Source organism: Rhododendron vialii, chromosome 1a, assembly GCF_030253575.1.
Source record: "Rhododendron vialii isolate Sample 1 chromosome 1a, ASM3025357v1".
NCBI classification, from domain to species: domain Eukaryota; kingdom Viridiplantae; phylum Streptophyta; class Magnoliopsida; order Ericales; family Ericaceae; genus Rhododendron; species Rhododendron vialii.
The window spans coordinates 39,262,072-39,278,510 of NC_080557.1; the positions used below are offsets into that span (position 1 = coordinate 39,262,072).

At 37.4% G+C, this 16,439-nt stretch overlaps 1 protein-coding gene across 3 annotated transcripts; it reads left to right on the forward strand.

Annotated features, from left to right (window-relative positions):
- The first annotated feature begins 281 nt into the window (after nt 1-281).
- Nucleotides 282-10,806, forward strand: LOC131329543 (protein SUPPRESSOR OF K(+) TRANSPORT GROWTH DEFECT 1). 3 transcript variants are annotated; one of them, XR_009200802.1, is made up of 9 exons: nt 290-969; nt 4,218-4,323; nt 7,742-7,940; nt 9,276-9,344; nt 9,434-9,508; nt 9,623-9,721; nt 9,846-10,001; nt 10,390-10,641; nt 10,733-10,806. XR_009200802.1 is itself a non-coding variant. In XM_058362757.1 (8 exons), exons 1-8 carry the CDS (start codon nt 492-494, stop codon nt 10,513-10,515), a joined length of 1,308 nt encoding a protein of 435 aa, XP_058218740.1. In that variant the 5' UTR covers nt 290-491; the 3' UTR covers nt 10,516-10,806. The 3 variants fall into 3 exon arrangements, 2 of the variants coding, with proteins under 2 accessions (XP_058218848.1, XP_058218740.1); XM_058362757.1 differs by having other exon boundaries at nt 10,390-10,806; XM_058362865.1 differs by lacking the exons at nt 9,434-9,508; nt 9,623-9,721; nt 9,846-10,001; nt 10,390-10,641; nt 10,733-10,806 and having other exon boundaries at nt 282-969; nt 9,240-9,281.
- Nucleotides 10,807-16,439: the final 5,633 nt, after the last annotated feature.

A 16,439-nucleotide genomic window follows, 5' to 3' on the forward strand; every position in this document is an offset into this window, starting at 1 on the left:
GCTTGATTAAAATTAATTTGTTACATAAACAAATGAAGCCACTTGTTAAGATTTTAAATTAAACTTAAACAAAGCTATTACTCGGCTCGTTCAGCATGTTATTTATAAAAAATTCAAGCTACTTGAAGGCGGTTCGTGTTTGACTTAATTAAATCTCGTTTGAGATTGACTCATTTTACAAATAACAAATAAGATAAGCGCAAACATACTTTTGAAACTCATTAATTTTTCGAACTAAGCTTGATCTACTAGTATTTGGTAGGCTCGTTTGGCTCGTTTATCTCCCTTAACCCGACCATTCGTTTATGACCAACACGTACAGCCCAATCAAATTTGGTTGGAAAAAAAAAACCCAATTTGATTCAAGACTTCAAATCGAAGAATCCCCCATCGATCTCTGACCTCTTCTCCACCTCCGATCAATCTCTCCGATCAATCAACCCAGGGTTTCCCCATTCCAATCGCGCACACGCACTATACATGTGCGAAAGATGTACAGTAATTTCAAGGAGCAAGCGATCGAGTACGTGAAGCAAGCGGTGCAAGAGGACAACGCGGGCAACTACGCCAAGGCCTTCCCTCTGTACATGAACGCCCTGGAGTACTTCAGGACCCACCTGAAGTACGAGAAGAACCCCAAGATCAAGGAGGCGATAACGCAGAAATTCACCGAGTACCTGCGGCGGGCGGAGGAGATCAGGGCCGTGCTCGACGAGGGCGGTAGCGGGCCTGGGCCCGCTGCCAACGGGGACGCCGCAGTGGCGGCCCGGCCGAAGACGAAAGGGAAGGACGGGGGAGGAGGGGAGGGGGAGGACGGGGAGCAGGCGAAGCTGAGGGCCGGGTTGAACTCGGCCATTGTGAGGGAGAAGCCCAATGTGAAGTGGAATGACGTGGCGGGCCTCGAGAGCGCGAAGCAGGCGTTGCAGGAGGCGGTTATATTGCCGGTTAAATTCCCACAGTTCTTTGTTGGTTAGTTTCATTTATTTTGATAAAAACTACTGATTGAATTGAATTGTATTGTTTGGTTAATGGTTTGGGTTAGTTGCTGTGCATTTAGTTTAGATGGAATTTGGTTGGTTTTGGATGTATTATTTAATTACAAAGCGGTAGGAGAATACAAGTATCAAAATTACATCAAACTGGAAACAAGTTCACAATCACTATAAACCCAACCCAGCCAATAACCACATTCGAGAGAGAAATAATCCGGGAATTACAAGCACATCCAAGTTCGTTTTGGAATTGATTAATATGGACTTGGCTTGAAGGAAATGAGGTGTAAATAGGATAGATATAACCTCTTTTGGTAACATGCATGTGAATTGTTTCAAGTTCATTGGGAAGTTGCTAGAGCAAAAATCTTAGTTGATCCAGTAACATATGGTTGGAAGTTGTACCTAAGAAGATAAAAGGCTTTATTAAGTGTCGTTCTTTTACTGTTTTATGCTCCAATTACAGTGGGACATGCCTGGGATTTTCTATCATTTATTTTTTCATTCTTAGCTCTACAAATGTCCACTATTCCTGCAACTCTATCCATTGATTGTTTAAATTTTTTGGGACTTAGATATGGATGAGGCCAAAGTAGTTGAATATGATGGCGCTAATTTTTTTTAATCGGTCGTGTTCATATTTGTATTCTTGTATGTGGCATAACCTGTAGCTCCAATGGTTTCCAAACAATAGCATAACCTACTCGCGTTTGTGGAAGGACATGGATATCATTATGTATATGAGTACCCTGTGAATTGTTGTATCTGCTAAGTAATTATCTAAATGATGCATGTTCTTTATATCACGTTATATTACCAGCCAAAATGAACACATGTTCTTCAATTTTCATATATGATGCATAAATCTAAAACACTCTGATTTCTAAGTGTGTATTCGTTCGACATTAGCTTGTTCATGTGCTGGCCTTGGCATTTTTGTGATCATCATTGTAGCACTTAGACAAGCTAATGCCAAACAAAAACACACATAGAAATCGGAGTGTTTTAGATTTATGAATCATATATGAAATTGAAGAACATGCCTTCATTTTGTTTGGTAATATCACGTGTTATCAAGAACATGCATCATATAGATAATTACTTAGTAGATACAACAATTCACAGACTACTCATATTTGGGCTACATATACAAAATGATATCCTTGTTCTTCCCCCAATGCGGGTGGGTTATGCTATTGTTTGGAGACCACTGGAGCTACAGGTTATGCCACATACAAGAATCACAAATGTGAACGCGACTGATTAAAAAAAATCGGCGCCATCATATTTAACTGCTTTGGCCTTGTCCATATCTAAGTCCCAAGAAGTTTAAACAAGCAGGGCATAGAGTTGCAGGAATAGTGTACACTTGTAGAGTTGAGAATGAAAAAATAAATGATAGAAAATCTCAAGCATGTCCCATTGTAATTGGAGCTTCAAACATGCCAACGGCATGCATGACTCTTAAAGAATCATAGTTTGTGTGCCCTTTAGAGACCCGGCATACCAATGAGTAGCATACCCTCTTTCTTATTATTAGTAAGATAGGGTGAGCAGAGCGTACGGGCTTTCTTGGGCCCAGCTAGAGTACACATAGATATGTATATGCCAGTTTGATATCTTTATACGTGTCTTAGAGTTAGCTGTTTTGTTTAAAGTAGGAGGCTGTTACATTGTTGTTTCAGGATAGCTGTCATTTTACGCTTAATTCTATTCCTGGTAAATTCCCACAGTTCTTTGTTGGTTAGTTCAATTGTTTCCTAAATTGGAAATTGAATTGTTGTTTCTTTATGTTTTGGGTTGTGAGTTTGCTATGTATTGGTTTTGGCTGTGTTTGGCTAGTGGTTAGGTTGGTTGCTATGGTTTTAGTTTTGATAAAATTTGATTGGTTTTGGGATAAATAAATCTCAATTCTGGACCTTCTTGAAAGAAAGGAGGTAGAAATATTGTTAATATTAACTTCTTTGGGTGACGTGAGTGCGAACTTTTTGAATTGTGAGGTATTGCTGAAGGATAAGTATGTACATGAACAGTTCAATATTGTGAATGCTTTATCTGTACCAGGGTTGTTGATGTGTTAGAGTTACATATTTTCTGTAGCCTACGACTCTATTACACTGTTGTTTCAGGATAGCTGTCATCCAGTCATTTTCGATTAATGAGTCTATATATTATCAAGGTACAAGAACTCAAAATGAATTGTTCCTTTCTTGTAGATTGTGAGTTTGCTACGTGTTGTTTTTAGGTTCTATTTGTTTACTGATTGAGCTAGTTGCTTCATTTTGAGTTTGGATAGATTTGGTTGGTTTTGGAATTAAGTAATCAAACTGAATGGGTCTGTTTGTTTATTGAATATGTCTTTTTTCGGTTTCACAAGCATGTTGGTTAAGTTTTGTGGTCTTGTTCAAGGATGGATGTAATACCAACATCGCGCTACATATAGTTGTCAATCCATAGTTTTATGCTTCAGATCATCTTCGTCTTGAGTTCCTTACAATAACATGAATAGGACTCTCACCCTGACCACTACACAGAACTCTGACCTTCAATGCACAACCCACTTCTGTAACTACATGTTTTCAAATTCGAAAGATCTTTATAATTATAGACTTATAGAGCGCTCTACTCTGAAATAATTGTAATGTAACTTGGTGGCAGTCTTGTTATAACAAACCATTGTGCATTGGTGATATTTGTTTCTTACTCCATCTCACACTAGCTTGTTTTAGCATTTCATTTTTAAGACCTATGGACTGTCAATAAACCAGTATAGATGACTTCCACAAGTGACTTCTCAAGGTTAATGCCTATTCTTGGAAGAGGAAATCGAGATGATTATGGACCTAAACAGTTGTAAGGTGGCATCATGACTTGACTGATGTCTGCTTAATATCTTTTATACTTTGCAACGGCCTGACAAAGGCTGATAGGTAGAACGCCTTGTGATTAACTGCTTGGACTCATCTTGCATATGTGTGTGATGAGGTGCTTCATTTGTCACTTATGGGGATAAGGAGATGGGGCAAATGGTGTTTTTATTCTTTTGCTGCTGATGCAACATTTTTCGCTTAGTTGTGGTGTAGTTTTGAATGGTGAAATCATGGTTTTGCTAGCTGATCTTGCGTTATGTTTTCAATAGGTTTGGGAAGCAACAATACATCTACGGTATTTGTAGCCCATAAGTTACCTGGTCCCGCAATATTGATTTTTGCTCGTTTTGTTTAGGCAAGAGGCGACCATGGAGGGCTTTTCTTTTGTATGGTCCACCTGGAACAGGGAAGTCATACCTAGCCAAGGCTGTCGCAACTGAAGCAGACTCTACCTTTTTCAGGTAAATTATCCGTCTATAAAGATTCAACTACTTTGCTTGCCTTCAATCAGGACTGGCCACTTTTTCTTTTCTTTTGATTTCCCTCTTTAGTTGCTTGTGGCATATGTTGCTTACTTATCAACAGAAAACTATGAAAAGAAAAGGGAGGAAAAAGACCGTTGTGGACTTGTGGTACCTTTATCTAGTCTTTGCAGATGTTAGTGTGTATCCATTGATTTGGATATTTGATGACGCAAAAAAAGCTTGATGTCATGAAGGAAAACATGCCTCTTAGAATGATGTTTTGGAAAGCACGCTTTATTGCTTCTCTTTGGGATTTATATGTGTTTGAAGGTATTTCTTAGGGATGAATCTGTACTCCTTAGTGGTTGGAATCAAGTACTTTTGCATACAAAATCACCTCTAGCTAATACATACCCTTTCACTTGATGGCCATTATTGGTAATCTAGGAGGCTTTCTAAGGGTGATGTGAATGCTTCGCGTGAAGATGGAGCTTTTGCGTGTCTTGAGGGGCGTCGTAATATTGCGACTTCACAATTCCATTATTTTTGGGAAGGATCAAGGTTTTAAATATCTACAGTTCTGTAACAGTTTTTGAGCCTTCCAATACTGTTACACCCTAATATGACGGTGAGATGGAAAATCGAATTTGTATCGGTAGGTTCCCGTTATGTATCGGTACGCTTCCGATTTACAGATGGACCAATTCTCGGCCGCTACGGCCGCCTCGAGCGTTACGGGTGATTTAGGCACTTTAACTTTTCTTTTGTTAAAAGTATTTTTTTAAGAAATTCACGACCACGGCAACCAATTTCAGTTATAAGTCTTTCGCTACTCCTGTTACTGGTACATATCTCAGGGTCGTTATTTAAAACCTCAGGGAGGAGGGATTCTTTTGTGATTGTTACCTGCCTTAATTTTAGGAGCTTAGCCAGGCTTTAGTTTTTGAAAAGTGTTTTTGAATTATGAGCACCTTAAGCATGTCTAGGGCGAGGGTAAGACACTTCTATTTGAGGCATTTACTTTTAGGTAGGAAGGTGCTTGGTTCTCATTTCCTTATGGAATTCTGATGGTTTTCGCAATCAAGCAATTAGGCGGTTGACTTTGTGGTCAAGTAGGTCTTTTAGCCTTCAGCAATGAGTCTTTGGAAGGAAAATTGTAAATCTTGATTTTACAGGTTTAGTGTTTATCACTTAATGCAACACAGACAATTCTAAGAACTAAGAAGGTGGTGATACGTGTTGAGCGAACCTCCAATTGTGTCCTATTATTGTGGATTTCTGGGCCTGTACTTTCTGATGTCTTCCGACTTCGATTTGGGGGCATGGTTCCACGGCATAAGTTTCTTGAGTTTTTCAATGTTTGGAGAGAGCGACAATATTTTGGTGGTAAAACTTCTTGAGAGCAGCCACTTTGTGCATATATGGCCAAAGTTAGGTCTGTCTCTGGTCCTCCCCTGCCCATACCCCTATCTTACATGGGTACTGTTATTGTTATTGTTATTATTATTCTGGACCTGGACATGCTTCGGATTCTATGGGTGCCACACGTTTCAGTGGCTTATGAATGATTTTTAAACGGATTTTTAAGCTTACACAATGAAACCTCGTATTTATTTTCAAACCCCTGCAATTCTTCTTCTGGGAGATGTGTGTCTACATGTTAAGCTGGACATGTGCACCCATTCCCTATACTGATTTAGTCTGATATAATGGAATTCCTATGCATAAAACTCACATTTTGGCATGTTAAGTCATCAATTGTCCCAAAAGCTGAGGTTAGGAAATGCACTCAGCAATATATATCAATCCACCCAATCCCTCATTCTCTTGCATCTGCAAACCCACTTGCGCACTGAGATGAAAGCATGGGAGCATAGAGGGAACCATAGTGCAAAGGGGATAAGTAGGGTATAACTAGGGGAAAATATAAACAGAGACTTGCCCCCAAAACCTCCCGTAAACCAAAGCTTTGATGCCATGTTAAGTCACCAAAGAATTTGTCATTGCCTCCATTGCTTCCTTCAATTGATTCATTACTTGTGTTCGTTTATAAACACCACTCTACGCTAAAACTTAAATATCATTTGAGACGTGAAATTTATCCATGTTGATTGACATACGAATTACTATGAATACAACACTGAAATAGGCTCTTCCATTGACTAATGACATCCATACTTGAGTCTGTAACGTAGCTGTTTCCACATGAAGAAGACCAACCACTTCCTGAGGTGCACTCCACCTTGGACAATACATAGTTCTGACATCCGCAGCTCACTTGGCACATGCACAATTTCCCAAACACCTGTCTTTTTTGACGTGCACAATTCACCCACATGCACAAAAAAATGACCACTATTTGGGTAGCCCTTGACTAAAGGTGGACGCACTTTGGGGCACGTGGCTAACATGCCCCCACTCAAAATATTGAACAGTGTATACATCTTCAGTTACTATGTAAGTGTCCTACGAAATTAGGGCATGCTACCTTTGCTCATAATTCAAAAAGACAAAAAGGAGCCATTTGTTTTTTGTTTTAGCTTTCACTTTCTAATGTTAGTTGATTTACGATTATTGGGTTATAATTTGCGCGTCTAGTTGAGACTTTTAATTCTTAGAAATACTCCCTCCTTCCCATTTTGTTTGTCCATTATTTTGTTTGTCTCTTTTGTGTCTATTGCGTATATCTTAATGTTTTCCATGATTTCGACAACTTTGTATTATAGAACAAATTGAAATGTGCCATATTGCATATTGTTGAAGATTCACATTTGAAAGATATACGCAATAGTTGCAAAAGAGACATAAGTTCCTTATGGACAAATAAAATGGGACAGAGGGAGTATTTATTTTTAACGTCATGGACCGCCACTAAATGTGGCCCCATATTGCACTTAATGGGAAGTGTTAAATTAACCATCAAAGCCTTCAAGGCTTACACAAAGATTCAATGTGGAAACTCCCAAAACAAATTTTTTTCTTTTCAACCAGTCGTCCTCCACCCCAAAACTTGTCTGCCTTTACAATATCTCAATAAGCCTCATCAACTCTGCAAACCCCAATCTTAAACTTTTCTTCATAGAGAAGGGAAAGAAAAGAAAAGAAAAAATCTCCTTGCCTACACGTACTTTATTTGTTTTTTGTAAAAGTGTTGAGCAAATTCTACTTTCCTACAAATGCTTCTGTGGTGCTCTTCTTTACCAGTTCATAGGCAAGACATAAACGCAAGTATTCTACTTCGGTGCAATATATCTAGGACACACACAATCTAATCTTGATAGAGGTATTTTATCTGTTTGGCTGTCATAAAATGCAAGCACACACTTGTTTCGTCGGTGCTTATTTGTTTTCTACCATTTATGTTCATGAACTTAGGCCAACAAGTTGGCAAGTGCCAACTGCTGTTTTTGTGCAGTATTTCTTCATCCGACCTTGTTTCTAAGTGGATGGGTGAAAGTGAAAAGCTAGTCTCAAACCTTTTCCAAATGGCTCGTGATAGTGCACCTTCAATCATCTTTGTTGATGAAATAGATTCCTTATGTGGCCAGCGTGGAGAAGGCAATGAGAGTGAAGCTTCCAGACGTATTAAGACAGAACTTCTTGTGCAGATGCAGGTATGTGTTTTACAGAGTTATATTGTAAACTCCACGTTTGAGCAACATAGGAGGTTATTCACCCACTCAACGTGGACACCAATTCTCCCCTACTTTCTCTCTTTCTCACCAGGATCCAGCTGTTGTCCTCCCCACTTCAATTGACTCTATGCCATCTAATTCCTACTATCTTCCCAGACCATTCTCTCACTATATTTGTCAGTCGACATTTATCAGGGAACATGTCAATGCTCTTGACTATTTCAGTTTCTTTCGGTCTAAATTTCTGCTGGTTCTTTTTTGTGCGAACAGACGCATGATTGTCTTTCTTAGAAACTAAAGGAAAACAATGGTATACCATGCTACCATTGGAGGCTTAATCCATCTTCTTCCAACTGTTTTTACATCCATTCGAGTTTATCGCCCTCATGTACCAAGGTAACTCAGTGTAAAGGTACCTTAACTTCTTAGATGACCTGGATTACGACAAGGGTGACTATGATTTTACCTTCATTCTTCACCCAAGGGGAAGCTTCCTAGTGTAACTTTTTCATATCTTCACTTGAGAAGAGGTGAACAGTCTTGAAGTTTGCTACTACCTCTGTTCTAAAATGTTTGTCCTGTCCGGAAAACGAGAACTTAAAAATATTACTCCCTCCGTCCCAAATTGGATGTCAATTTTTGATATCCGTGTCAATTTCAACTCCTTATATCTTTCAATATGGATCTCAAAAAATATGCAATATGGATCTTGTTTGATAGTTCTCGATTAATTCTATTATACAAAGTTTTCAAACTTATGAAAAATATTATAGATTGAAAGATATAAGTGATGAAAAATGACACGGATTTCAAAAATTGTCATTCTTTTTGGGACGGAGGGAGTACATTTTTTCAAGAAAAAAATTGAACTTTTTTCATGAATTAAAAGAACTCGTTGGTCTCTGGTAAATTGTTGAAAATGTTTGAATTTTTCTTTAGAAATTCATGTTATTTTTAGGTTATTGTTTTGTGGACTGGACATACATTTTGGAACGGAGAGAGTATATTGTAAAATAAGAATACTTGTTCTTTGATGGATAATGTATGCATGGCTTGGTTAATAGTGAAGTAACACCTTTGTCTTCTTCGCATTGGTTTAGAGGGGATGCGAGTAGAAAGTCGTTGTTTCCAATCCGTACTATTTTATTTTTGTACGGCGATTTTTGCGGTTTAAGTTTGGCATTAAACAACCCAAACCTATTGGCAGAAACCATTATCTTTCATCACTTTCTGTCTCTTCTTCTTTCTTTTCGGATTGTTTGTCCTCTTTTTCCCCAGGGCTGCACGTTATCCTTACCAAAATAACATCTCCAGGGTGTAGGACACAATGATGACAAAGTTCTGGTTCTTGCAGCAACAAATACTCCCTATGCTTTGGATCAGGTAAGGGGATTTCAGAATGACTGTTCTGTGATTTTACCTATCCCAGTCAAGATTTTTATTATGTTGTGGCTAATAGATGGTTACTCCAGGCCATTCGGCGTCGGTTTGACAAGCGCATTTATATCCCCCTTCCTGACGTGAAGGCACGACAACACATGTTCAAAGTAACAAACTTGTTTCTCATCAAAATTCAACAAAGTTTTGACTATGCGTTCATTTTTTCTGTATTCTGGGATTCGTATAGCATCCTATTTGGTAGTGACTTTCTCGTTCTGCAGGTGCATTTAGGAGATACCCCTCACAACTTGACGGAAAGTGACTTCGAACACTTGGCTCGTAAAACAGAAGGTTTTTCTGGTTCAGATATTGCCGTCTGTGTGAGTGCAGGGTGTAATGAGTTGCTTTACTATTTTCTAGATTTCTTGAGTCTCTCTCTCTCTCTCTCTCTCTCTCTCTCTCTCTCTAATCTTTTAGGTACTTTTTCCTTTGTTGCTTTATTAGGTCAAGGATGTCCTCTTTGAACCTGTACGGAAAACCCAAGATGCAATGTTTTTCATAAAGACCCCTAGTGATACATGGATTCCATGTGGACCGAAACAACCAGGTGCTGTCCAGACCACCATGCAGGATCTTGCTGCACAAGGACTTGCTTCAAAGGTACAGCTAGCTCTTCTAAAGACAAAATCGGTGTAATTTTTGTCCGGTTTGCTGATAATTCGCTATGCTAGTTTTTCATGTTGGATATTTACCGATAATTTGGTAAGAAAGTTCTGTCGGAAGTTAGGTTAATAACTAAAAAACATCTTTTGAGAAGAAAATGATTTCCAGTTAATTTAATGCACCTTTGTTAGAGTTTACACTTGAACTTGAGTGGCAGCCCGTTGTTTTGCTACTCTTTGCTCGGTTGATTAGGTAGTGGTTTCAAACCCCACTAGCGTAGTATTGGATTCCCCCATAGTTAAATGGGAAAATAACCCCAGAAACTGTTTAGAAGAAAAATTATTTTAAGTTCCTGGGCCCTGCAACTGAATGCTTTTTGGCGCAGATCACTCCACCACCCATTTCTAGAACGGATTTTGACAAGGTCCTTGCAAGGCAGAGGCCAACTGTGAGCAAAGGCGACCTTGGGGTTCACGAGAGATTCACAAAGGAGTTTGGAGAGGAAGGGTGATGGAAAACGGATGCACATTGACTCATTCCTGCAATTTGTGTAGTTGCTGTCGATTTGTATTTTATACATTGCTGCTGGATGTGGAGAGATGTATTAATCTAATCTAAAGCATCTTCAATTAAAAAGGTGATACGACTTTAGCTTTTTCTTCTGTATTGAGAGGGAAACCGAGGTCGGATACTTTTTAAACATTCTTGTTTTATTTGATGTAGAACAGGGTGTTAAGAATATTGCCTCACAATGTTGCCAACAAAGATGTGTATGAAATGGTAGTTGCCTTTCTATTTGGAAGATTCGGGCAATGAAAAAGTTCTATCAACCAAAGGTGCCAATCATGTGTCCAAAAAGTGGTTGGTGCATTTCAAAATGTACTTCATGAGTTCTAAACACTTGGGTAGTTTGAGAGTATTAGTATTGTTTATTATCTAGTTGTTGAGCTTTGGAGTTTAACAATTTCTATTATTGGCTCCCTCGCGATTGTAAGGCTTTTGGAAAAACCAAAGACACACAGAAATGTGCAAGCACTTGAGCAAAACCGAGTGAGAGTTCAAGCGTTTGTGCGCTCTGTGTCTTCGTTGAGCACAACTGAAGGTTTTCCTGCTATGAGGTTTTGATTAGTAATGTGCCGATTCGATTGCCAGGCTTTTAGCTTGTATTGTTGGAGTCTCTTAGGGATATGAGTATTGAATTTTTGGATGCATTTCTAGATATTTTCGCTATGCCTAGGCATTTACCAAGAAGAAAAAATGAAAAAAACCAACTACATTCATGGTTGAGTGTGAATTGTCGAAGCAATTGAATAGTGCCCACAAGCTCAAATCTTCTACTGAGAAAACCACAAAAACAGAACTCAGACAGATTTTTTTTTTCTTATTTTATGTTGCAGTAGAATAAACAAAACTAAATCTAGCCTTTAGCTGTCAATCAAGTTGGGTCAGTTACATGCTTTAAGGTGCTTTGTCTAGCTCATTGTGTTCCGTGATTTTAGAAAAATTCGGACTCTTTTAGTGATCTGAATCTATTTTATGCTTTACAGAGCTTTGTCTAGCATCTCGCGATCTGAATCTATTTTATCTTCGTATTGGTGCTAGTAATCCTACCATTCCACGATAGGGTGTTAAAAAAACATTTCTATTATTAACATTAGAAACATCAAACGACAATTATTCATCATTGCTTTCAAGTTATCAAAATTTTGTGGGACGAAAAGTTTCTATTTCAGATTGGCACGAAGTGCAATCAAATTGCCAATCTAATCAAATGAGAGTATAAAACAATCGCTCGTTTGTCGACGAGATATATGCTACTCCCTCCGTCTCAAAAAGTTGATGTGAAAGGTATAATGATGATATCTTTTTAATAAGTTGGAGTTACAATGCAAGACACTTAAAAAAGGGACGGAGAGAGTATTACTCAAGATAGTATATCGGAACTACTTATATCTGGTGTTTGCCATCCGGATATAACATCGGTACCTCCCCTTGTCCATATTATATCCGCCTTCATCTCTAGTTTTTTAATTAAAAAAATTCCACATTTCTTTTTAATTCTTATCAACATACTCATATCTACCCAAAACAAACCAATCATGTACATATTACCTCTTCTATAATTACTCAAACAAACCATCTACAGTATAGTCCACCTATATCCATCCAAGACTAATTTGGTCGGCAAACAGTAACATGCACAGACGTCCGATCACATTTTAATATTGTTATGTTTGTGGTCTTCAGATCATTTTGTTTACAAGACTCAAAAAATATTCGCCTAATAGGTTTATCCCCTCTCTCCTAATCACTTCTTAGGCAGTGTATCTCTATATTTTAAATGTTGCCTTTATGATTGAATAGGAAAACTTCTTGAAATTGTTACAAATTACATTTATTGGCTAGAGTAGTCGAATAGAGCAGTTAACTTATTTAAGTTGAGACTATATTAAGTTCTGATGTGCCTTTAGGCGAGGACAAGCACTAGTATCGTACAAAGGTCATGTTTGATTTTCGAATCAATTAAAAATAGGAGTAAACGAATCAAATGCGTGCTACAAAGGACAACTGGGTTTGGGGTGTAGGAGGTGGTGTGTGGGGTGCTCTGATATTTTGTTGAGCTAGCTATGTGTGTGTGCGTGTGTTGCTGCCGGTGGTGGTGTGATGGTGGCTGCTCTGTTTTTTGTAGCGGCGGTGATTAGGGTTGCTTGGATTAGGATTAGGATTTGGTTTTGGTTCTTGGGCTGGGCTTATTATTTCAGTTGTGGGCATTGTGAGGCCTTTAGGTGATCGGGCTTATGCCCCTAAGGTGTTTGGACCTCGGTCCACTAGTTTTTTTCTTCAGCCAACCTTGGTTGGATTCATCTCCCCCAACTTAATGTACCATTTGTCAAGTTTTCTTAATAAAACTTTTCTTGCCTATAAAAAAAAACTAGTTTTCTTATTACTTTTCCGAAAGTTTACGTCCCGCTGCGTGCTTTGAGCGCTAAACTAGTACTCCCTCCGTCCCAAATCTTGGTCCTTTACGATTTTACGTGTAATTTTCAAAGGCCTATATCTCTTAATGCATATTGTTTGAAATATGTATTATGGATCTTGTTTGATAAATTTCAATTATTTCTATAAAACAATATTTTTCAAAAACATAAAAAACAATATACATTGAGATATATAAGCCTTTGAAAATTGCACGTAAAACCATAAATGATCAAGAATTTGGGACGGAGGGAGTACTTAGTAAGAAACTAGTGGAAAATGTTTTGGGCTCATTATAACATTGCTAAGAACATTATGTCGCCTCTGCATATTTCGTAATCTTATTACCACCGCACGAAAAATAACCAGGTCAATTCTAGAGTTATTTTCTTAATCATAAAAGTTTGAAATTAAGCATCAATCTTCCAAAGAAAAACACGAAATAAATTCTTATTTTACAAAAAAATTATCAAATTAAATTATTCACGTCGATCGGCACGACAACATCAAGTTGAAGGCATATATATGGTTGAAGTTTTTGTGCTAGCCTCACCATAAATTCATGCTAATATTCCTCTCAATTAACTTTTCTTTTTACCTAGCTAGCTAATTGGACCTCTTAATTAGTTGAACTAATTATGTCCATATTTTGTTCTCACATGGTGCTCTATATATGTGGTCCTTCACCTGAAAACCCCCACATGGGTATATTCGGATGACTTGTACAACTCCTCTGAAATTGACCTGTCACCAAAGGTCCAAAGCTAACATGCATTAAATATTAATTTACCAATAATCCCTTTGCTTTTCACTAATCATTCTAATGGTTAATTAATTAATCCAGAATATTCCCATTCTCCAAATCTTAATTTTAATCCACTCCCATCCAAAAGAGCTTGACCTAATGATTCCCTAACAAGATCTTTTCCTTGCAAAATTAAAAAGGGTCCCCAAAAAGAATAAAATCCAAATTTGATAAAGTGATCCTTGGCCGGCCTGCGATAGTAATAAAGCCTTGATTTACTTTTGTATATACTAATTTGAATAGTGGACATGCAATAAATTGTACAAAAAGTGGGGACTTTAGTCTTGTGGGTACGTGGCCATCTATTATTGCAACTATATATGCACCCACCAAATTCAAACAGGAACTGCTAACCTAATTATTTTGCCAAAGAAATTAAACATTCTGGTGAAACATTAAATGGGTTCACAAAATATCTTTGAATAGATAGATAGATTTCGTGATGACTAGCTAACAAGACACAGTTCTTTGGACTTTTTAGCCTTTGTTCAAATTTGGTTTTTTTGTCCAATATTGTTTAATGCATGCATGCATGCATTCTGATAATTAATATTTGTAGCGTCTCTCCTCTCCTTGTTTATAAATGTTGTTTTCATGCCAGCAATGTTTCACAAAACTTGTAGCAAATCTTATTCAAATGATTGGAAGCTTCCTGTGAACACTAGTACGTACTTTGAATCATTCAGACAGTACCGGTCTCAGGATGTCTTGAGACTGTAAAAAGGATGATGTCAGGATACATGTAACTTAATTGATGTGTACGCACACGAGCAATCTAAAATTGAACCCATTCCTCCGTTTACATGTGTTCCGATAATTTCCGGGTTTGTCGTATTTTACCAATCTAAAATTGTTTGATTCATTGTTTGAAAACAAGAGCAGTGCTTAGACTAGCCACGATGTGCTAATCACCCCGCGACCCTACCTATACGACTACTCACTAATCATTACATATGAAATAAAAGAAAACCTAATTCGAGACATGCTTCTTTTGCGCGATGTGAAAAATAATCAAGAGAAAACAACTAAATGAATACCAACGAACAACTTTAATGAAGAACAAAAATTAAAATGAGTTTTTTTTTTTTGCTCGGCAAAATTAAAATGAGTTATCAGAATGCGAATAATTAAATAAAGCTACAAAACTTAAAAGGAAAAACAACTTACGAGAAAAACTAAACAATATTCGGAAGAAAGAAAAGCTCGCAGCCACCGGCCTTTGTTTCCGCAGCCCTCGTCCTTTTTTTCTTTTCCACGGCAGCTAGCCTTGTGCGCAGCTTTGTTTCTTTTTTTTCCAGCACCCTCGTCACCAGTTGGGTGAATTGTTTATATAGGTTAGACTTTAATCACACAAAAAGGTTCTTTGGACTTCATGAAATAAAAAAATAAACCATTCAATTTGAATCATTTCGCATTTTAATCTCAAACTTCTTTAAAATCTTCTTTTTATCCAAAGTATTGGACAACGGGCTTGAGCAACCTATAAATATAAAAAACACATAATAAGAACCAGTTAACAAATACTATAAAAGATTAATAAATGTAGATTGGAGAGCCAAAATATGTATATTTTGGCACTTATCATTCAATAAAGTGCAAGATTTATGTGATGTGGCTGTGTTTGGTTGGGAGTTTAGTTTAATTTAGTTTTGATAGTGGGTGGAGAGAGAAATATGGTAATGATTGAAGAGAGAGAAAGAGAGATAGAGAGATGAGAAAATAATAATTGGATAAATAGAGTAATGATTTGAGAGAGAAATAATATAATGATTAGAAAACAAAACTAAAATGGGAAACGAACATAGCCAATTTATGTCATTCTAGGAATGATCGCATCTAGTTTGTGAGATTTTTGAAAATATTACGAGATTTCATTGAGCTTTAAAAACTTGGAGATAGAAAGTCGTGGCAAATGCATACTTTTTTTTTAATTTTTTTTTATTTGAGTTCAATGTGATATATTTGTCTACTGTTCTGGAATCAACACGGTAATATGAATTTCAATTTCTTGAAGATATTGGAGAGATGGAATAGAGTTAAAATTAAATATTTTGCAAATACGAACTCAAAAAAGTGACCCGATAAAATAAAGCAAAATAAAAAGAACAAGCAAGATTAAGATTAAGGGTTTTCCGAGTTTCTGACACGTACAAGCCCATAGCAAATGTAAAACAGATACGACGACAGACATCCCTATATATCTTGAGCGGTGCATGTGTGAAAGCTGAAATACCAAGTCAAATAATTTCTTCCAAACAGCTTAATTAAATTATTCAGAATAATTATCCAAATATCTCTTCCTAAATATCTTCCCTTAATCACGTTTCCTCCGCCCGCAAAGTTTAGTAACCCACCTTTTTTGAAAGCCAAAGTAAATTGTTTCGTGGAAAACATAAAAGAATCCCAATAGGTCCAATTGTCATTGAAAGATTTCTCCATATATTTTGACTAACATCAGTGGTGACTTCATAATTTTTCTGTAGAATATTCCAAAAGAAGTTACTCTTTTTTTTTTTTTCTTTTTTATCGGCTAAAAAGTTACTCCTTTCGTCCATGTTATACAGAGCCGGCTTATAGCCAAGGCGAGGGAAGCGAGCGCTTCGGGCCTCCGAAAAAAATTAAAAATGAGGGCCCCCAAATTTTTAAGATTCCTA

What these genes read in the sequence shown, in the direction of transcription:
- LOC131329543 (XM_058362757.1), top strand. Translation starts at nt 492, where the DNA reads ATGTACAGTAATTTCAAGGAGCAAGCGATCGAGTACGTGAAGCAAGCG. An exon ending in CTCCCTATGCTTTGGATCAG is followed by an intron (nt 9,345 to 9,433) that starts GTAAGGGGATTT and finishes TGGTTACTCCAG; the next exon opens with GCCATTCGGCGTCGGTTTGA. An exon ending in CACGACAACACATGTTCAAA is followed by an intron (nt 9,509 to 9,622) that starts GTAACAAACTTG and finishes CTCGTTCTGCAG; the next exon opens with GTGCATTTAGGAGATACCCC.